The 23,922-nt window shown below is 36.2% G+C and overlaps 1 protein-coding gene across 1 annotated transcript in view; it reads left to right on the top strand.

The window, feature by feature from the left end:
* The window catches only part of Cngb3 (cyclic nucleotide gated channel subunit beta 3), a 165,518-nt gene that overhangs the window by 104,098 nt on the left and 37,498 nt on the right, over nucleotides 1–23,922 (top strand). Inside the window, exons 12-14 of the mRNA XM_046458651.2 lie at nucleotides 2,160–2,319; nucleotides 4,176–4,273; nucleotides 18,815–18,898. Of these exons, the coding sequence (XP_046314607.1) occupies nucleotides 2,160–2,319; nucleotides 4,176–4,273; nucleotides 18,815–18,898 (342 nt within the window). The remainder of the gene's footprint in view (nucleotides 1–2,159; nucleotides 2,320–4,175; nucleotides 4,274–18,814; nucleotides 18,899–23,922) is intronic.

Raw genomic sequence — 23,922 nt, 5'->3', positions numbered from 1 at the left:
AGAAGTAAGAGACTCAGAAAGGTGGACACAGTTGGATGATCTGCCTGGCTCCTCAATAAACATTTTTGAGAAGTAGAAGACCTTATTGACTCTTAAAACTGGAAACTGATGAAGGCATCATTTGAGCTAGAATTCAAAGAATGAGTAGATTTTTTTTGTTTTTTTTTTTTTTTTTTTTGTAAACATTAAATGCTTAGCAGCTACTAGAATGAATGAGCAAAATTTTAGTGTGAAAGTGAGACCCTGGTTTTCTTCCCTGTTATAAACCCACAGTCAAAGCAAATTTACAACCACTTGCTTCCTTCTATGCGAGAGGAAGAGTTGAGCAATATATCTTTTTTGTGCTGAGACCTTAAAGATCAGCTTTTAACCTAGAGTGGATTTTTATGGCTGAGTTATAAACATCCAAGAACTAAAACCTGACAGTTCCTTAAGTATTGTCACAGCAGTAGATGATGCTTCAGTAATTTTAGCACATTTCAACTTCTGCTGAATACTATGCCTAAAGCATAATGAGATTTGATTTTTACCTGTCTAAACAACACAAAGGGAAGTACAAAGGTTGCAGTTCCACGATGAATTGAGTCTACATAGCCAGCCACACTGGATAATCTATGAAGGATGCTTTCAAAGTAAGACTGACCCAAATGGACTAGCCATTCTGTCAGATAATTGCTAATTTCCATTGCCGTTCCTTGTATACACACAAGCTGTATGATTTTTTAAATATCAACTAACATTTCATAGCAATGTACAAGTACACAAAGAGGATTCTTTTTGTTTGTTTTAATTAGTTATACATGACAGTAGAAAGCATTTATGCACTTTGATACATAGTTGGGATATAATTTCTCATTTTTCTGATTATACATGTTGCAGAATCATATTGGTCATGCAGTCACATATATACATATAGTAATAATGTCTGTTTCATTCTACTGTATTTCCTATCCCCACATTCGTTCCCCTCCCCTCCCATCACCTCCTTCTACCTAATCTAAGGTAACACTATTCTTCCATAGTGCCCCCTACCCCCTTCACCGTCCCCAACCCCATGCCTTACTGTGAATTAGCATCTGCATATTAGAGAAAACATTCAGCCTTTGGTTTTGTGGAACTGGCTTATTTCACTTAGCATGATACTCTCCAACTCCATCCATTTACTGGTAAATGCCATAATTTTACTCTTCTTTAAAGCTGATTAATATTTCATTAAGTATATATACACCACATTTTCTTTATACATTCATCTATTGACGGACACTTAGGTGGGTTCCATAATCTAGCTATTGTGAATTGAGCTGCTATAAACATTGATGTGGCTGTCACTATAGTACGCTGATTTTAAGTCCTTTGGGAATAAACCAAGGAGTGGGATAGCTGGGTCAAATGGTAGATTCCATTCCCCATTTTCTGAGGAATCTCCATACTGCTTTCCATAGTGGTTGCACCAATTTGCAATCCCACCAGCAATGAATGAGTGTACCTTTTTCACCACATCCTCACCAACATTTATTGTTGTCTGTATTCTTGGTGATTGCCATTCTGATAGGAGTAAGATGAAATCTTAGAGTAGTTTTGATTTGCATTTCTCTAATTGCTAGAGATGTTGAACACTTTTCATATATTTGTTGATCAATTGTATTTCTCCTTCAATGAAGTGTCTGTTCAGTTCCTGAGCCCATTTATTGACTGGGTTATTTGTTTTTTGTGTTTTTTTTTGAAAGGTGTTAAGTTTTTTCAGTTCTTTATATATCCTAGACATTAATGCTTTATCAGAGGTGCATGTGGTAAAGATTTTCTCCCAATCTGTAGCCTCTCTCCTCACATTATTGTTTCCTTTGCTGAGAAGAAGCTTTTTAATTTGAATCCATCCCATTTATTGATTCAGTCACATGTATTATATGACAGAATCCTCTCAAAAATCTCACATGGATGGTTAAGATGACAGGTCTTGTTATTGTCCTCTTTGGTCAGAGAGAGGATGTGATTTGCCCAATATTTTATGGAAATGGATGAAGTTAGCACCCAATATCAGTGTGTTTCAAATCAAGTCAGGTCATCAGAAGAGAATGTATAAGAACACTTAATCAACTGGACTTTCAGTAACTCCAACAGTTCCTCTCCTGGGTGTGGAGTGACTATGTTTGCTGTTTTAGATGAGAGATGTAATCGGGGCAGCTACAGCCAATCAAAACAACTTCCGTGCCAGCATGGATAACACCACTGCCTACATGAACACTTACTCCATTCCTCAAATTGTGCAGACTCGAGTTCGGACTTGGTTTGAATATACATGGGACTCTCAAAGAATGCTAGGTAAGCATGACAATTTTCTGACTAAATTCCTGCAAACCTTGTCATATAATAAAAATTAGGTAAGGTAGAAAGAGAGATGAATTGGATTTAAACACAAGATTGAAAAGCAATTAAACGATCTTTAAAGCATTAATTTAGTGTCATGGGATTTTTTTTCTTTTCTTAAATATGGACCCCTATCTTGCTGGTAAGGCAAATCTTGAAAGAGAATGCTTGGGTTTTATTCAATGCCTACTGGAAGCTAAGAATTACACATTTTGCCTCATATCACCAAAAAAGAAAATCAAGAAAATTGACACAGCCAAGAAGTGGCCAACTGGAACTCAGATCTATTTCTTTTCTCCAAACTCTTGCTTTTTCTATGACATCACCCTTTTCCTGGGAGCAGAGTACTCAGGGTAATAGCAATTTTTTAGGTCATCCCTATCCTGTGGCAAGCACACAGTTCCTTCTAAGAGACCCTTAATAACTAACATTGACAACTAATAATACTATAATACTGGAGTTAAAATAATGTATATTAAGGGGTAATAAAATAAGATGAAGATAATATGCTGATTGACAATAATCAAATTCAATTTTTAGTTTTCCTATAAAGATAAGAATTGATGCCACTGAGAAGTCAAAAATATAATAACAAAGCTACTGACTCCAGTGCAAAAATGAGATTCCCAAATCACAAATGTGCCTAAGAAGAGAAAGGACCCTTTGGTTATTGGGAGCAGGAACTTTTCACCTTTCTGCCACTCTTAAGAAAGTCGAGCCTCATGTTTGGAAACTTTTTCTGATTGACCAGGAACATGCCTTTCTCTTGAGCATCTACAGATATTTCTGAGGGCATTTCAAGTGGGAAAGAAGCCAGAGAAGGAGCAATGTCTCCTCCCTTGTCCCTTTAGCAGCTGCAGATACTGACCCAGAGCCTTGGCTTGAGAGGTAACTAGATACAAACAGCCCTCAGAAACTAGAAACTATGTTTTATGCAGAAGATGTTCAGATTTAGAATCTATACTGACATCAACATAGGGATATAATATAGCTATTTTTCTCTTTCTAAACAAATATAAAGAAACATCAAAATAATCAGTTCTCATAAACCTTGGGCATACTAAACATTAAGAATAGACATTTTTGTTTATGAAACATTTTGTCAGCCTGAAGGCCCATCATCTAATTCGCGTGTAGAAAAATCTATAATGTATTCACATTCTTTATTGAGTTAATAAGCAAGTAAATAACAATAATTTGAATTTACTCACTTAGCACATTTCTTCTTTAGTTTCCATTCCCAGCTGAGCCTACCTATTAATTATGCTCAATCCAGCAAGTCACTTACAGCCTCTGTGGGTTTCAGTTCTTTTTGTTTTTCTTCTTTCTGCAAAGTAGGAATGAGAACACTTACCCTTAGAGTTGTCATAAGGGTCAAATACGATAATGGGTATGACAGAGCTCTGTACACATTCAAACACCACCTGGCACTCATTATTATCTGCCATCCCTGAGACATTAGCCTGCAAATAATAGAAGCAGAAAACAAGAGCTTCATCCTTTTCCCAGCTCAGCTTGTACACTAGCCTTTGTCTCATGATCATTAAATTTCATATCTACGATTTCAGCAAACACAAAGTTTGGGGATTATTCAATATGTCATCCATTGTAAAATACCTCTTTCCTCCCATGAGCATAATAGTCGTGTTGTGTTAGGTACATAGGTCCAATAGATATAATGAAAATATAGAATGTGATACATGCATTTATTTATAAAACTTTGCATATTATTTTCTTTATTTTTTAAATTTTCTACTTGTACTTTCATTAATTTTTCTGTTTAATGGGTCAATGTGTTTATCTTTACAAAGATGAGTCTGATTTGCTTGAGACCCTGCCGGGTACAATGCAGTTATCCCTCGCCATTGATATGAACTTCAGCATCATCAGCAAAGTAGAATTGTTCAAGGCAAGTGCTTTACAATTAATATAAAGGTACCGTATCAGTTTCCCTGCAATGTCTAAGCTCTTGCTTTAAACGGTATTTATGATATTTTTCCTTATGTTTTAACAAAGTCAAAATAACTTGGAGAATTTATGAGAGTCAAATAAATTACAGGTCTCTCCCCAACAGACAACTTACTCTTTAGAAGCCTCTCTCTTCTAATTGGTGTCAAAGAAGAGTTCTTCAGACTTTTCTTGCATTAATTTAAATATAATTATACTCTACAGTTCTATGTCTTTGCTAGTATGTGCACCTCTTTCCATTTATGAAGATACCTTGGAAATGTATAAGAATCAGGCCCTTGCAGATTATCTCTAGATTGGCCTGACAGAGAATCATGCCTAATCTAGTTTCCTGTTACAAATGCTTTGGATTTAGACTTTTAAAATGGCCAAATTTAAATTTAAATTTAAAGACTTTTCTTTTTCAGGAAACAAAAAAAATAAGAATTTTTGTCTTAATTTTTCTCTTTTTTTTTTTTTTTTTTTTGGTATGGGGGATTGAACTCAAGGGCACTCAACCACTGAGCCACATCCTCAGCCTATTTTGTGTTTTATTTAGAGACAGGGTCTCACTGAGTTGCTTAGCACCTCACCATTGTTGTTTCCTTTCTTCATGTATTATACTATATATAAATTTACTTCTCCTTAGATTTAAATCTATCTGTGTGTGTGGCATTCCCTGATTCATCTATTCAGTTAGCTCATTCAAGAAATATTTACTAAGCTCCTACTCTGTTCTAGTCACCATTTTAGCCAGTGGGCATACAACAGTTGAAAACATATATAAATAAATAAATAAATTTATATGTATATATATAAATAATTTATATTGTACTATATTTATATTTATATTGTATTATATTTATATTTAAAATAAATATATTTATTTATTTAAAATAAATAAATAAATTTATATATATATATATATATATATATATACATTTATTTATTTATTTATTTATTTTAAATTTCAGAAAAAGAGAATGAAAAATAATATATTACATGAGGAGGTGATAATGCCATGAACAAATTAAACAGGTTAAGGAAGATGAAGGTGGTACTACTCAGGAAAGGCTTCTGGGATGAAATGCTTTTGAGCATTTGAATAGAGGACTGAAGGAGGCAAAGGAGTGACATATGCAGATATGGAGAGGAGAGAAAGGGCTGGGGCAGGGGAATAGCACAGGAGAATGGACAAGAGGAACTCTAAGCTAGGAACAAGGCAAGGAGGCCAGAAGGGCCAAAGCCAAGTTAGGATGATGGAAAGCAAGAGAAGCCTGAGAGAAGTACTAAATGGGAGGATGTGGAAGGGGTCAAGTTCATGGAGGGCCTGGGAGCTGCATTGTAGATTTTGGATAGACTGTACTCTGACTTGTCAAGGCACTGAGGATCTTGAGCAGAAAATAATATGACACTAGTTTCAAAAGGACAATTTTCCTGCTGGGTGGGGACCTCAAGAAGCAGGTGTGGAAGGCAAAGAGATCAAATGGAGTCATTGTAACTACCCACAGAAGAGATGACAGTGATGGGACCCGGGGTAGTAGACTCATCACTGAGAAGGGGCAGAATATTAGCTGTGTTCCAAAGAGGCTGCAGTTCTTGCTGTTTGATGGTATAAACACAGTTAGAAACAAGAAAGGACCCAGGGGGACTCCAAGGATGTAAGCCTGAGGAACAGGAAGAACAAAGATATTACTTTCAAAATAGGAAATTTTAGAGTAAGTATAGGCTGAGGTGAGTAGAAAACAACCTTGTTAGGGCTTGAATAATGGTGTCCTTTCCAAAATTTCTGTTGAAATTCGATCCCCAGAGCAATGGTCTTCTGTACGTCATATGGCCTTAGGGTGGTGGTGAAGTCTTAAGTAGTGTGCCTTAAGTGATTACCACCCTTATAAAAAGGCTCAAGGTTAAACCAGGCAAGGCAGTGCAGACCTGTAATCCCAGCAGTTTGGGAGGCTGAGGCAAGAGGATCCTGAGTTCAAAGCCAGCTTTTGCAACTTATCAAGGCTCTAGCAACTCAAGGAGACCCTGCCTCTAAATAGGGCGCCAGGCATGGTGGCACAAACCTGTAATCCCAGCAGCTCAAATGCCTGAGGCAGGAAAAACATGAGTTCAAAAAATAAAATACACAATAGGGCTGGGGGTGTAGCTCAGTGGTTGAATGCCCCTGAGTTCAATCTCGGGTACCTCCACACCCACAAAAAAAAAATGGCTGGGGATGTGACTTAGTGGTTAAGTGCACCTGGTTTCAATCCTTGGCAAAAAAAAAAAAAAAAAAAACTCAAGGTTAAAGGAATGCTTTTCTTCCATATGAGTGCACCACATTCTCCCCTCCAGAACACATAGTGACAAATTCCACCATGGAAGAGAGAGCAGCCTTCAGCAGACAACAAGCCTGCTGACACCTTGACATTGGACTTCTCAGCTGTCAGAACTAAGACAAACAAAGTTCTATTATTTATTAACTATACAGTATATGGTATTTTGTTATAGCAACACAAACAGACTAAGATAGACTTGTTCATTTGAGGTGACTGTTAAGAGTTCCAGATGGAAATTTCAGGTGGGCTGTTTGATTTATTATTCTGAGTTCATGAGAGAAGTCCAAACTGGAACAATAAATTTAGACCTATCAGCATTTTGATGTATTTCAAGCTATGGTACTCGATGTGATCACTTAAAATGTGAATGTAGACAGAAAAGAAAATGTAATCTACACAAAAGCATATGCCTTGAAAATACATAATCACTATCATACCACTGGAGACAAAACAAAGAAAAAACTATACAACAGAATGGTTAAGCAGAGTTACTCCCAAAGTTAGGTTAACAGATGACTCTGTAGGATACCAGAATTAGGTCAATATCCTAGGACTCTTGTTCATCAAATCCTCGTCTAAATTTCCATCAAAATGTTCATGAAGATATAAAAGGTGTGATATTCAAATTGGCAGATGACACAAAGTAGAAAGGAGTAGTTTAAAACGTGATAATTACAAAATTGAAATCAACTGAATACTTAACACTATGAGCAAAGCCAACAATATTAAACTGCAACAGCAAAAACGTAAAATTCTAAACTTAGGTCCAAATTAAAATATTACAAATGCGAAAAAAAAGAAGCAATAGTTTTATAACAATTCATTTCAGACCTAGGAGTTTTACTTGACTTCAAATTCCATGAGTCAACAGAGTTACGTATGAGATTATCTGACATTTTGACATCATATTGGTTTTCCTGATTATTTCAAGTACATCGGCACTAACATCACATTGCAAACAACCAATTTTAAGAAGGATGCAGATGAATTTAAGTCTCTTTGGCTAAGGGTATGAGTAGAGGTTGAGTTTTGGGCCACAGAATCATGAAAGAATGACCTTATAAAATTATTCTTCCATAGCAAAAATCAGATCAATGATTGTTTCTAATGGGGAGTAGAAATGGGGACATTGATTAGAAAGAAGTATGACAGAAATTTGGGGGTGAGGGAGTATTGTTTCTTTCTAGTTAAAGTATACAAGTATATGCCTTTGTCAAAATTGATCCAACTGTCCCTTTAGAGCTGTATATTTCACCATATGTAAATTATACTTCCATTTTTAAGGAAGAAGAATGGCCTCCAAAGATATTTTCTAGACGCTGAAGAAGCTGTGGGAGAAAATCCATTCGAGAAGTTCTATATACTTAAGTTTTTTTACAAAAATGAGACTTTCTCTGTAATGTTTAGCAAACTAGTACCCAGCTATATACTCCTTTTTTCTTTTTTACTTCCATATTTATTTTTTATTGGGGGAGTGGGTAACCAGGGATTGAACTCAGGGACACTCAACCACTGAGTCACATCCCCAGCCGTATTCTATATTTTATTTAGAGACAGGGTCTCACTGAGTTGCTTAGTGCCTTGCTTTTGCTGAGCCTGGCTTTGAACTTGTGTTCCTCCTGCCTCAGCCTCTAGAGCTGCTGGGATTACAGGGGTGCGCCACAGCGCCCAGTTTCTCCCATATTTCTATTGGTGCATTACAGTTGGACATAACAGTAGGATATGATGTTACATATTTGCACATGCACTCAATATAGAAATGATTTGGCCAGTATCGCTCCCCAGTATTTCTCCTTTCCTCCTCTCCTCTCTCTCCCTGGTCCCTTTCCTCTACTGATCTTCCTTGGATTTTCATGTGATCCCCTTACCACCTTTCTTTTCCTTTTCCTCTCTAGCTTCCACATATGAGAGAAAACATACAACTCTTGGCCTTCTCATGTAAACTCCTAAAGTGCAGACACCTAAAGTGGAGTAAAACTTCCTGGGAAAACCAAGTTTGGTTCTGTCTCTGTATCTGCTACACAGTGCAATTTCTGACACAGAGCAGTGACTTACTAAAGGCCTTAGAGAGGCAGAGAGTGCAGGAGGGAGACAGGATGCACTGGTACCAATTCTTGAAGATTATGGAAAGTGATTTCCAGTTTCTGAGGGGAGCTCTCCCACAATGGATGCTCCATGAAAAGTAGAAGCATCATGAAAGAGTTTTCTGGTCTTCTGTCAGGTAGCCTATGATAAGGATTCTACATTGGTTATTAAGTCCCTGTAGATAAATGATTTTCACACTGTAGTTTGTCATCTGTTGGGGGTTAATGAATCCAATCAATGGGTCACAACCAGCATATAAAATGGAAGAGAAAATATCAGAATGCATCATGCTAAGAAAGGGTAGGTATTTCTAGGTTCAATGAAATTGTATGTCTTTTGGGTTTTTTGTTTTGTTTTGGTTTGATTTTTTTTTAGATATCTTTTTTTAATACTAGGTATTGACTCCAGGAACTTGCACGTGCTAGGCACTCTACCACTGAGTCACATCCCTGTCCCTTTTTATTTTTTATCTTGAGACAAGGTCTCGTTAAATTGCCTAGCCTGACCTCAAACTTCCTGCCTCAGCTTTCTGAGTAGCTGAAATGATAAGTGTTCACCACCATACCCAGCAAGATTGTGTTACTGTGCATAGTGGTCAAAAATGTATGAACACCACTAGATTAAATTGATAGTGTTTTAAAATGTAAGATTTAAAACCTTAATGTCTCTAAAATCTCAAAACCTTAATGTCTATATCAATTGAGAGTGATAACATTTTGTTTTTTTCCTAAAGAGGAAAAATAAGACTTTAAAAACTAATAATTTTTATAGGATTTTCTCCAATTTGGGAAGTTACCAATTTTTCTAATAGTTTCTCCTTTGCATTTACATATGTATTTGAAAATCCATCAAATAACTGCCTCTGATTGAGAAAAAAATGGTTAAATGTTCATATCTTGCTAACATTGCATATAAACTTAAATTCTTTCATGGCATTTCCATTAAAGACGAAAGCACCCATTTCCATTTGTATTTCTGCTCAAAGGAAGAAATTGGTTTGGTTTTGTTTTTTTTCCTAAAGTCAAGTGAAGTAGGAAATAAGTAGGAATCTTTCCAAACATAGTTTCATGGCATTTTTTACAAATTGGTTATTTTTTAAGAAGGAAATAGGTTGAATAGTGATCCCATACCCTGTGTCTCAATACCCTTGCATTGCTTCTGAAGCAGTCCACTGCATTCACTGAGAGCTGCCTTTGTACCCAGGGAGCCAAGTATACAAACGAGGGAACATTAGAAATGTGAGCACAGAGGACACTTAGAAACCTATGGAATGAGAAAGTAGGGGTGTCTGGAGGCTCACACGGGTGTAAAAATATAAACCGCTTCACTAAAAGAGAAGACTTGAGGAGCTAGAGTGTGGGATGCTAACCAAAAGGGAACCTAGAAAGATTAGTTGAAGCCAGGCTGTGTAACATGGGCCCAATTCCTATAGTCAAAGGAGAAAACTGACAAAATAGATTTGTTTTACAAAGAAAAAGTGGTGCTGCATTGAAGAGACCAGAATATCCAGGGATATAATGAAGGGTGACTGTCAGCCATATCTTGAATTCTCCCTGAAAAAGAATCTTCCATATCTCCAAATGGCAGGCAGGAAGAGAGAGAGACAGAGAGACCAACAGATCCAGCACCAAGATTGGAGATTGGCAGTCAGCTTTAATCCTTCTGTTCTTCAGGAGAGAGTTAACAAAAGATACTGAAAGTTTTTAAATGCATAAATATCTCTTTTAGGATGCCCGAAGAGATGTTTTAGTTTGTCTTTAGCCTTCAGCCAAAATTTTTCAGAACTTTCCTACATTTTGTAAATTTGAGAATGAATACAGATCTTGTGAAATTTGTAAGCACCAGAGAATGATACTGAGTGAAATAAACCTGCTTCAGTTTCACAAAAGACTTAAGTCTTTTGCTTTAATTTTACATTATATTTGAATTAATCCTGGTAGTGCAAATGTGCTTAGATGTTTTTCCTTTTGGTCTTGTAAAATTTTTTTCTATATTAGTGAGTATCACAATGCCCTTTGGCAACAGTAATGTAAATGATACCAATGATACCACAGTATCATAAATTATCTTAAGGGCAATGTTCCATGAAGGTCCTCCATGTTGTCCATAATCCTTCAATTCCAACAAAACTGTCACCTTACACTTCGTATACCCAATTCCACATGCCCCGAGTACTGTCAAAGCTGTGTGGATGAAATTAAGCCAACTGTTGTTGACCCTGAAGTTTAAAATAAATACATGTGTCTTCACAAAAAGAATAATATTTGCTGCTTGTGGAGAGCATGCTGTGTACCACACTGCCTAGTTGCTTCATCACCTTCTTTCAGTTAATTCTTTCAGTTGATTCTCACCTAAACTCTTGTTATAGGCTGGATTGTGTCCTCCTCCAAACTTAAAATGTTGAAACTCTAGCCCCCTATACCTCAGAATATCACTGCATTTGGAGATAAAATCTTTAAAGATTAAAACGAGGACATTAGGTGGGTCTTTATCCAATTTGACTGGTATCCTCATAAGAGAAGGAAATTTGGACATGCAGAGAGGCACCAAAGAAGTGTGTACAGCTGATGGATCATTTGAGGACACTGTGAGAAGGCAGCCATCTACAAACTGAGAGAATCTAGACCTGCCCACTCCTTGATCTTAGATTTTAGCCTCCAAAACTATGAGAAAATTATTTTTGTTGTTAATACACTTCTTACAAAAGCTTTGTTACCATCCCTGTTTTACAGAGAAAGCAAACAGCTTACCTGACAGAGGTCACCTACCGAGCTCTATGCAACAGCATAGAGTTAGTTTGATCTGGGTTTTCTTACACGACAGTCTGTGAATTTAACCACTGTTTGATGTTACATTTCAGTTCCCTACCATCTCTATCTAGATAACAGATAAGATAGATGTGTATATAAGTCAGCCTTCTGTTACTATGAAATTCCTGACATAGTCAACTTAGAAGGAGGAAAGGTTTATTTGGGCTCATAGGTCCAGAGGTTACAGTCCATGGTCTCTTGACCCTGTGGCTTTGGGCCTGTGGCAGCACAGTACACCATTGCCAGAACCATGTAGTAGAGAAGACCCATTCACTTCATGGTGGCCAAGAAGCAAAAAGAGAAAGAGAGAGAAAGGAAGAGCCAGGATCCCAATGTCCCCTACAAGGGCATGGTCTCAGTGACTTAACTTCCCCAATACCTCCATAGGCTGGGTACAAGCCCTTAACATGTGGAGCTTAGGGAGGAAATCCAGATCCAAACTAAAGCAATGAGGAACCAAAAGAGGCTTCACAAGAGTCAAAAGTTCAGCCTGAAGTGAGCCTTCTTTGGCTATTTTCATAGACTTATACTTGACACATCATGCAGAGATCTAAATTCACATACAGAGATCTAAATTCCTACACACCTTGCCATTCTTCCACTAAAAAATACCCTGAATCACATGTGTTCTTTCCCCTTTAATCAAGGCAGGTAGAATTAGAGTCACAAATTTTCACTAAAGCTTTGCTTCAATCAGTTGTGGTTAATTAGTAAGGTGTGCTGCTTCAACATAGGGTGATCAGAGTTTTCAAATAGCTTCAAGATGAAGAGCCACATTATAATTTTTTTTTAATTTTTCACACAATGACTTCTCTTCCATGCAGATTTTATGTCATTCCAGAGGCTCAGCACAAGTATTAAACTAATAAGGAGCAATTCATTTCTATAAGATTGGGCAATTTTCCCTCCTTTCTGATGACTTATTATTCTGATTTTGATTTTTAAATATATTTTATCAAATTAAATGCTAGGGAAATCACACTTTGTCTCTGCCACTAAATTACCAGAAATGGGAGAAAATTTAATAAAAGTTCTGTTGCACCACCTCGTGGTTAAAGATTAAAATTGCATACTTTAGAAACTTGCAGGGTTGGGGGCAGGTGGCAAGCCCACTCAACAGAAGGAAACCAGGGTCCCAGATAAACCAAAATTGGAATGTTGGTACTTACCACCAGTCTGGAAGGTACAATGTGTCTATTTTGCTGCTCTGGTAAGAATACAGACCCATCCCAAACAGCATGCCTTACTGGAACCTGTGAAACAATTTTGATTATGTGCAAATAGTACCTGGAAAAGCTCTAGCTTCTACAGTAGAAAGATGAAAAGGAAACATTTGCATGTGAGTGACATTCTGAGCCAAGAATAGAATGGGATGGGAAAATGATTTCTATCACTCACCTTGCTGAGCAGTTATATCCTACCAAGATAATGCCATCACCCATTACTCACCAGGGCCTAAAATCAGAGCCATTACAGTGAAACTATGTACCATTTTTACCAAGTGTCATTTTTTACCATGATGGTATCAGTAATAAAAGATTATTGCTAGGCTTTTCAAAGTATTTTGAACAGGAAGCTTATAACTTAGATGAACTTCATTCAACTACACAACCTGAGTAGTTTCTCTGTGTAAGGGACTGAGCTGAACAGTGGGGGGGACCCTCCATTACTGAATCTATACTGTCTTTTCTCTTCAGGACCTCCCAATATGGTGAGGAAATTCTAAATAAGCATAAGATAACAAATTTAGTTGTTTCGTGATTATTAAGTGATTCAAACATAGAAAGTGCTGCTATTAGTATCTGGTACACAGAAAGTTATGGTTATTACTATTAGAAACTGAGAAAGAAAATATGCAGTCACAAGAGAGTTGCCACACGAGTAAAATAAAGTTCTTCATGTGACCTTACTTGATCATTCCAGGATGGATTAGATTTATCCTCAGATTTCCATCCAGTTTATGACTTCCTACTTTGTCTCTGTACTGCTCCTGGGAAAATGAAATTATTGTCAGTTCTCAAGGAAATAACTTCTGATGTCTAAAAACATTGGGTGTAGGGTTAGGTCTAATACTATTCAAAACTCAAAATTGATAATCTATGACATCGTGGTACCTGGAAAATTACTGACCACCTTAGACTCTGCTGCTCTCGACAGCTCCCAATTGGTAGCATCACTGGCATACTCAATGTCAAAGCAATTGAATTCAGAATTTCCTGCCCTAGACACATAACTCCACATTTGCTTGTTGGAGGGGAATAGAGTTTAAGATAAAACAAAGCATTCCCTTTTACAGTAAACAAAGCTGAGTTGGAAAAAGCCCTGAAGACCACTGCATATACTTGAGGGTGACTTAAATTCACAGTGAGATTGCTGATAATATCTTAAGTTCTGTTTTAAAGAAAGCAAAAAATTAACCTAGAAATAGATAAATCCTATAAGACTAAAAGGGTAATCATTCCAAAAATAAGTTTTACTAATTTTACTATTGTGTTCAGAGTTTGTCATTATTAAAGAAGAATCTCCTAGGTACAGAAACTACTATTTAACCTATAGATTATGTTTTGAATAAAAACAGGATTTCCTCCAGCTCCATTCAAATCTTTGGAATCTTTACTCAAGTATGCAAAACACAGTTTTTAATTGTCCAAAATGAAATAATTTCTAACAGTATTATTCTGTACATCATCCCATATTTATTTAGTATTTTACATATCCCAAGCCCTCCTGAGACACTGTGGATGCAGCAGTGAATGATACAAACATCTTAACCTCAAGTTACTCAGGATGTAAATAAAAACTTCCTCTGACACTCTGGAAAGTCAATGGACCTCCAAGAGACTTTGATCCTTCATCTGAAAACCAGGACTGATGAGAATGCATTCCTTAATGCCAAGCACCATACAGAGGTTGCAAGAAGTAAACAGGTTAAGTTAGCAAAATAGTAAACTTATTGGAAACATCATGCAATAATGTGTTAATGTTGATATTAATACAGAAAAGAGGACATTTGCAAAATAATGACTATGCTCTGATTTTCTGCAAATCAGAAAAATTCCTAATGATTTCTATCAAAGAAATGCAGCTAAGTCAAAAGGAAAATCAAAATGAAACAAACAAACAAACAAAAAACCCACCCAACCCCAAGATATAGTTCTTTTTAATTATATACAAATGGGGCAAAGTGTATCAAGAAAATAAAGATTTTGTGGAGAAAAAAGAAAAAGATAATAGTTTTCTAACACATCATAAAATAGAAGAATATCATAATGCAAACTTCATTTCACTAAGCATAAATCCAGATGAGAAGGATTTAGTCTTAAAGCACAGCTGCCCAAAGCCAGTGGCACCTTTCCATAAAGCACTAGTTAGGAGATAGAGTCACTTAATTGGTGAAACAAATTCCAAATTTTTACTACATACATTTGCTATGTTCAGTTTGCATGATTTATCCATGTTCTATCCAACTATGTTAACAAAAAAGCCATGTTTAGAATAGTTCAATGCTTTTCTCTCAGAAAATCCAAACTATGAGCTTAAAAACCATTGAGGTAAGTGCTGTGTGTGTTCCTACTGAGCAGAGCACTAATTGTGTGTTTAGTTATTTGAGGGCTTATCTCCTCAGTTGGTCTAACACTTTCCATTGATTTGGTATCATTTATTAGTCCTTTCTTCCAGTGAGCTCGCCTGAAGGACAGAAGAGGAAAAATGAAATGTGTTTCTCCATGGAGAAAGAGAAATTTTTATTTTCATTTCCATTAAAATTTTAAAGGAATAAAAATCCACTTTCCATCCTCCCTCTCCAGAGGCAGCCACTAAAATTATTTTTAAGGTTATCTTTTCAATTCTTATTTTTACAATTTTATTTTTATCTGTATAAACATAAACAGCAGGAAGTATTTTGTGTGGTAATTTTTGTGATTTTATAATATTGAATATATTACATTCAGACAACTTCGTTGAGTTTCATTAGGTATATCAATATAAAGATTTATGTATTTTAACCTCTTTACAATATTTTCATCTACAAATATTTTAGCCAGTGTACTCAAATTTTATTATTTAATCTACCTATACATTGACAATTTCTTCAATTTAGTAGACCCTCTTTATCCATAAGGGATACATTCCATGACCCCCGGTGGATGCCAAAACCCAATAATTATGCCTTTTCAATCTTATCTAAGCACCTATCATACACAGTAGCTGTAACTTTTTCGATTTGAGGTACAACAAACCAGCATGAAGGAGTTTTTTTTTTCTTATTCACAATTCCACGGATAAAAGATTTGTTCTTACCATATATCTCAGTAATCTCAGCATACAATGAATTTTGTTTCCTTAAGTTGAGAATTTTCACCTTTTCACTTAAAAGAAGTGCTTTATGGCTTCTTATTGGCATAATCAAATGGCCTATATCACTAGTCTTGCACTTTGGGGCCATTATTAACTACAATAAGTATTAACTTGAACAGAAACACTGAGACACCACAACAGTCGATCCGATAGCTGAGATGCTCCTAAAAGAATCATGGTGGGTTGCACATATATGCTGGGCAAAGGGCTGATTCATGTTCTGGGAGAGACAGAGCTGGAGAGCCTAAGATTTCATTATACTACTCAGAATGACGGGCAATTTAAAATTTATGAATTGCTTATTTCTGGAATTTTCCATTTAGTAGTTTTATCCACAAATTTTAATTACAAATAAAATCAAATATGAAAATAAATATAAGTAGGTTTTTTGAGATCTTCTATTTCTGATCATTTATAATGCACATCTGCTCTATGGGTATGAGCTATTTCCATTACAATAACGTCTCAGACATGTATAGTCATCTCTGTTAATCTGTGGGTTCTACATCTGCAGATTCAAACAAACTTGGATCAAAAATATTAAGGAAAAAAATGTGTTTCTACAAAACATTTACAGACCTTTTTAATTGTAATGATTCGCTAAACAATGCAAGAACTACTTACATAGTATTTACATTGCATTAGGTATTATGAGTAACCTAGAGGTAGTTTAAAGTACACAGAAAGATGTCTGTAAGTTATATGCAAACATTGTGCCATTTCCTATGAGGAACTGGGACATCCACAGATGGTGTCTACAAGGGATCCTTGAACCAATTACCACAGATATTGAGGGAGGGATGACTGTACATGTTTAAGAACCTGCAAGCATATTTCTAATAGATTTTCTTTAAAATGTCAAAGATGCTAACTTTCCTTAGTAGAGAAAATCTAAAAAGTAAGTTTGTGGGGTTTTTTTTCTAAGTAAGTTTTGACTGATAAGAATGCTAATTTCTGAAATAAAACAATTCTGAAATGATGACAGCATTTAAAGAAATTGGGCAAATGAGTCATTTAGAGAATTTTTACTAAAAACACCTTTTTTACTTTTTTTTTTTACTAAAAACACTTTTTTGAAAAAAAAATTGTCTTTGACCTGCTTTAGCAAAAAAATAATAGCTTGTAAGACATCTATTTGCTGTAGTACTTAAAATTTTAGCCAGAGCCATCAGTCTAAAGAGAAAGAAATAAGAGGGATACAAATAGAAAAGGTGGGAATCAAATTATTCATCTGACAGAGGATTAATATCCAAAATACCTAAAGAACTCAAAACAGGTAACAACAAATAACAAATAATCCAATTAATGCAGAGGCAAATGATCTGAACAGTTTGCAAAAGAAGAAGTGTAAATGGCCAAGAAACACATGAGGAAATGTTCAACATTTTTAGCTGTCAAGGAAATGCAAATCCAAACTTCATTAAGATTCTACCTCTCTATAGTCAGAATGGCAATTATCCCAAAACAAAAAATAAATAAATAAATGTTGGGAAGGATGTGAAGCAAAACCTTTATATTCTGTTAGTGGGAATGTAAATTAGTACAGCCACTATGGAGATCAGTATGGAAGTTCCTCAAAAACTCCTAAAATAGATCTATCCTAAGATCCAGCTACTCCACTCCTGGGGGACTGAGGCAGGCAGGAAGAGGGAGGGTGAATTCAATCCAAGCCCAACATGCACGTGAATGGAAATGTCACCGTGAAATCCATTAATTGATACAATTAATATGTTTGAACTATTATAATTTCTTTTTTTTAACAAAAGGTATTCCTCCTGGCCTTGGTCTTTTTTCCATTCTGGAGAACCAGAAGCTATCCTTTCTCAAATGAATTTTTAAAATTCTAACACCAAGTTTTTCTGACTGTTTTTCACCAATGGCTACTTGAAGATACTTCAGTCATAAATGATTAACTTTCTTTATCGGCCAAGCAACCCTGAGGTCTAAATTTCATATGGATCTAGGTCAAGTGTCTGCTACAGAAACCATTACTGAAAACCAGTGATTACTAAAGGAAGGATCAGTCAATCCACAAATTGGGGGCAGGCCCTCTGCTTCTCCTCATCCTTCTCCCACTACCTACTTTATGATTATTCCTCTACAAAATCATAATTCCCCTAAGGAGTGAGCAGGGCCAACTACAAAAGGAAAATTGCTACATGTTAGAAGTTCTGGGAGAAAAGATAAAAATATTAGGTGAAAGCAAAAGGTGCAAAGCCACTATGTAAAATGGGATTATTGAAACACTCATAAGTTTTTCTTCAGTTCATCGTATAAATTATAATTAATTTAGACCCAATACACACAGAGACATTTATTTTACAAATAAAATAAAATAAAATTTGTTTCTTATACTATTAAAGTGACTATACTCATTCACTCAGCAGACATTTCTTTCATACCAATTTATTACAAATATTTTCCCTGCCTCTAAGAAAATGATAATCAAGTTGGGGAAGAAAGACATGTAAGTTTGCAAAGTTAAATAATACCTAGCAATTGTATAAAAGATGATATTTTTAAAAAAATCTGCAAAGAGTGTGATCTATTTGAGTACTAATATACTAATAATCACAATCATTAATAGCTATCACTGATTAAGAACCATGCTAAGTTTAACTTATAAGATAAGCAATGTTTCTCTAACCATTTTACAGATTAGGAAACTGAGGGCATGAGAGATTGCAAAATAATAGGTAGTAGAGACAGAATTCTCACCCAGACCTACCTGATCAAGTTGCAAAGTCTTGTCATTATACTGTAGGTATCTTTTTTCCCAAATTTTGGGTCAAGTCCACATCCACTAGCAACTAATATTTTAGTTGCTAATACAGACAGCATCCATTACTGTTTACTTCCATTGTGTTTTTAATTCATTTGGGATATTGGCATTTTGCTGTGTCTGTAAGAATTATTTTTCTCTTTATATAGAATTGTGACAACCAGATGATTTATGACATGTTGCTAAGATTGAAATCCACTATCTATTTACCTGGTGACTTTGTCTGCAAAAAGGTGAGTGCATACTATTTTCAGATGCACAACTAATAAGCACATTTGCAGAATTCAGACATAGGTTGTGAGCACAGTTGAGACAAAATCTGTCCAGGGTGAATTCCATAGTATAGAAGTAGTTATGATATTTGATTCTGTAAAACAATAAGCTCCTCTTAGACTTCAAAATGAAAGAAGACAATACAGATTTCATCACATTTATTATTTAATAGAAAAATCGATAATCAGAAAATGTGCTTTATATCAATGTAAATTACCAATCACCACACCCCATTAACTTTAAATATTTTAGGTGGAGGAATAAGTTACAGAAGCAATAGGTATTTCTTCCCTATGTCTTCAGCAAATCATCATTTACCTATGCTTTGCTCAGCTAGTTTAGTGGTAATCAATGCCATATTTTTTAAACTTTACTGTGTATTTGATGATTACAAAAGTAATTGATAGTCATTATTTGTAAAATAGAAAATACATAGAACACAAAGACAAAAATTCCACCACCATAATATGAAGTAATCATTATACATACATTTGGTCTATCATTCTATATTTGGTTGATAGCTAGATAGATCTTGTTTTATGAAATCAATATTATACCATATATATGTTTTGAAACTTGCCATGTGACAGTATATCATATTAACATTTTACATATTATTATATAATCTTTTATAACCTGATTTTTTTTCTTTATGGTACTAGGGATTAAACTCAGGGGCATTTAACAACTGAGCCTCATCCCCAGCCCTATTTTGTATTTTATTTAGAGACAGGATCTCACTGAGTTGCTTAGCACCTTGCCATTGCTGAGGCTGCCTTTGAACTCGTGATCCTCCTGCCTCAGCCTCCAAAACCCCTGAGATTACAAGCATGTGCCACCATGTCTGGCTTAACTGATTTTTTTTAAGCTGCAAAATATTCTGGTCTATGGATATATCATGATAAGATTCCAAATGATTATTGTTATAAGTAATTCTAAAACAAAAATTCCCCTGGATAAATAGTTTTGCACATCTCTGATCACTAGCTTTGATCAGAGAAGGATGACCCTGGTTTTCATAACTGGAGAGGCTAACTCAAAGCTCAAATCAATAATCAAAATTAAAAAAAAATAGAAGAACATAAACAATTCAAAGAAATGAAAGTGGATCCAAGATCTTAGAAGTTCAGAAACCAGTGAGGATAAGAAGCACTTACTTCATTCCAAAGTAACACTGAAGTAAGTACAAGGTGTTGTAGGACATAAAGAAATGGCACTTGTCCCTCCTGGCTACTGACAAGATTTCCTGAAGATGTTCACACTAAGTCTTGAAAGATAAGTTGGAATGAGCCAAGTCAAAGAGGAAGTAAGTGTTCTGGGAGAGAAAAGAACTGGCATGAGCTAAGGCAGACAGGAAGGAACAGAGTCTTCGGCAGGAGTGCAGAAGACGACAAGAAGGTAAATATTAGTACAGTTTTAGAATGATTATTCAACAAAACTCAACCAATCTTTTTGAATATCTTGGGGCAGGCTCTATGCTAAGTACTGAGAGAAAAAAGCTGGTCTCGTCCTCTAGGGGCTTACAGTCTAGCACTATGGATTCGATTCACAGTGTACATCAGAATCATCTGAATATAAAAGTCTCGACTCCACACCGAGGGAGATGGAGCCTCCACACTGGCATTTAGTAAAAGCTCCCATATGACTCTAAAATGTAGCCAAGGTTAAGAAACACTGGCCTAGGGAAGAGAAAATCGACAATATAAATGAAATTAAATAAATGCCTTACTCCAGAATGTATCATATAAAGGGGAAATTAAAGTTGCCGGGAAAGTATGCAAAGGCACGTAATTTACACTGGAGGTTGGGAGAGAGGGAAATTATCATTTTCTCAGGCATGACCTTTGGAAAATCAAAGGAATTAAAATAGTTCTTTAGTAAAAATTTTAAAAGCTAACAGACAAAAAAGCCAGCGGCCAGGAGCATTTTTGATGAGAAGATGGTGGACCAGTGGGCAAAACAGAGCTTCACATATCCAAAGAATGGAAGCACGTGAGTGACTGAGCGAGTGGAGAAAGCAAAGTCAAATGGACTGTAAACTACTTAAAGTATCAGGCTGGAGGCACCAGGTGACAGGTGAAAATCAGTCTGATGATAGGTAGTTGACAGCAAATGTTTGGGCACTGCAGTATAGTGGAAGCTGACTTCAAAAGCAAGTCAAGAGAAAGGTAAGACAAAGAAGGCTGAAGCTGTAACTTTGAAGAACATGAAGGTCGGTGAAGAACATGAAGGAGATCAATGAAGAATACTCAGAGAAGGCAGTTAAGGAGGAACTGTCAGAAATAAAAGAAGGGAAACCAAGAAGAGATTGTGGCATAAAGGAAACCAAGAACACACAATCCCACACAAACTTGTCTGAGTTAAAAGTAGGCAGACTAAGCCAGGCACTGTGTCACATGCCTGTATTCACAGCCACTAGGGAGGCTAAGGCAAAAGAATTGCATATTCCAGGCTGGACCAGGCAACTTTGCAAGACCCTATCTCAAAATAAAAATTAAAAAGGGCTGGGGTTGAAGCTCAGGGGTAGAATGTTGCCTAGCATTTGGGTTTGATCTTCAATCCTTAAAAAAAAAAGTAGGTAAATCGGTAAAATCATTTCATTAGAATGGGAAATATAAACCACAGTGCAATTTAAGGACCCCTTGGGGCAGTGATGCATTGAAATGATATGGTCTTAATGTACCAAAATGGCCTTTCAATTTGTTCCAATAGCAGCAGGGACTGGAAATTGAGATGACTCATAGAAACTTTAGCACTTGGGCCCCTAAGCAGTAAAAATTTGCCTAACGAAGTGTGAAATGCAGAGTAGAGATACAGCCTTCTCATTTCTAATGTTTTCATCATGCCGCATTCATCACCCAATAATAAAAACAGATCAGTGAACAACACCAAGGGAAGGAAAGGTAGAAAGGAGACCACATGAGAACTATAAGTCACATTTCTTTTTGACAGAGAAAAAGGGCTATTACTTGTCCAGACTTTAGACAGCTAGTTCACACTGGTTTTTTGCTTATCATTTCCACAAAACACTATAGGAAATATGAAGGGGGAAAAAAATCATGTTCAATTTCAGGTTACCAAAATAATTTAAGAAATGGCAGGGTTTAGGACTGAGTTTGCTGAAGGGTCAAATCCTCAAAATGGTCTCTAAAGTTACTGAGTGGGTTGTTTGGACTGCTTTGAGACTATTTAGGAATTTCTTCAGGATGTTCTACAGCAATGTAGAAATTACCCAGAAATCTTTTTTTTTTTCTTGGTACTGGGATTGAGCCCAGGGGCACTTAACCACTGAGCCACATTCCCAGTTCATTTTTTTATGTTTTTTATTTTGAGACAGGGTCTCGCTAAATTGCTTAGAGCTTCACTCAGTCACTGAGGCTGGCTTTGAACTTGCTCCTCCCTCAGCCTTTAAAACCACTCCTATCACAAGTGTGCACCATTGTTCATGGGGTGCCAGAGATCTTAAAACACAGACTCCCAGGATTTCATTCCCTGAGATTCTGATTTAATATTTCTGAAGCAGGCCTGAGAACTTGCTCCTCTAAATAAGCTCTTAAGTAATGCTGATGATCCCGTAACCACATTGTGAGCATCACTGCTGTTTCCTGATAGGATCCACTTGAGTTTCATAATGCCCCCACCAGCCTTGGAATAGCCTTCTACTAGGAACCCTGAAATTCCAACTTGGATCTCACTAAAGGCTGCACACCCTTCATGAAGCACTTGCACTTCTGCACTTTCTTGGAATCAGTTCATACACCAGCCTCAGAGCTTGGTTCCATTTTATTTTGCACAGCTCTCAGCTCTTATTCTCTGAGGGATGCCTACTTCATTTGAATGCTAATTAAACTTGCAGGAAAGGTTTAAATTAGCCTAGAAATATGCAAGAAATAGTGGAAGTTTTGGTTCGTTGATTATGCCAGATCTCCTTGGAAAATTATTGAAATGATCATTAAGAAATAATTAAAAGTGCTGAACTATATTTAAGCACCCATTATGTACTTCTACCTCCAGTCAGTTGTAATAACTGCCTTTAAAAAAATCATTCCAGTTCCTTGAGAACTACTTCATGCAAAAAACACAGAATGTGACCCTGTCCTGATCATTACTTCCTGGAGTACCCCTTGGAAAACTAATTTTCAGATGCTTTGCCTTACTTTTAAAATCATTCCCCAGGCACTATGTCACAGGCCTATAATCCCAGTGAATCAGAAAACTGAGATAAGAGGATCACGTTTGAGGCCAGCCTCAGTAACTCAATAAGACCTTGTCTCAAAACAAAAAAATAGAAAGGATGTAACTCAGTGGTAAAGCACCCCTGTGTTCAATCCCTAGTATGCCAAAATTAATAAATTAAGTGATTTATATCTATTTTATTCATGTTTAAGAGAGAAATCTTGGATGTTGGATCCAATGTTGGATATGGTCATCTGCATGTGAGGCGTGTGAGGTGACATAGATGTTGCCAGTTCTAGTGCTGTCACCAGCCGATCTTTTAACTTTGTGCAAGACACTTATCTTTCTAAACCTCTACTACGAATTTTTAAATAAGAGTAATGATACCTTCCCTATTTGATCTCACTGGGATTTTTGCAAGAATTAAACAAGTTCATGTCTATGAAATGCTTTCCAATATAAAACAGCACATTCTGATAGAACAAATGCAGGAAATAAAATAAGAAGCTATGCAATCCAGGCATGGTAGCACATGCCTATAATGGCAGCAGCTCAGAAGGCTGAGGCAAGAAGATAGCAAGTTCAAAGCCAGCCCCAGCAACTTAGCAAGACCCTGTCTCAAAATAAGATATAAAAAGGGCTGGAGGTATAGCCTAGTGGTTCAATCCCTGGTATCAAGAGAAAAAAAAAAACTACACAAATATCAAATGTACTCATTATTTTTTTGTTTTTTTAGTTGTTGATGGATCTTTAGTTTATTCATTTATTTATATGTGGTGCTGAGAATTGAACCCAGTGCCTCACACAT

Source organism: Marmota monax, unplaced genomic scaffold (genome assembly GCF_021218885.2).
Source record: "Marmota monax isolate L192 unplaced genomic scaffold, Marmota_monax_Labrador192_F-V1.1 WCK01_AAM20220418_F8-fsc00147, whole genome shotgun sequence".
Classification (NCBI taxonomy): Eukaryota; Metazoa; Chordata; class Mammalia; order Rodentia; family Sciuridae; genus Marmota; species Marmota monax.
The sequence above is the reverse complement of the archived record's forward strand: the minus strand, read 5'-3'. Positions and strand labels throughout refer to the sequence as shown.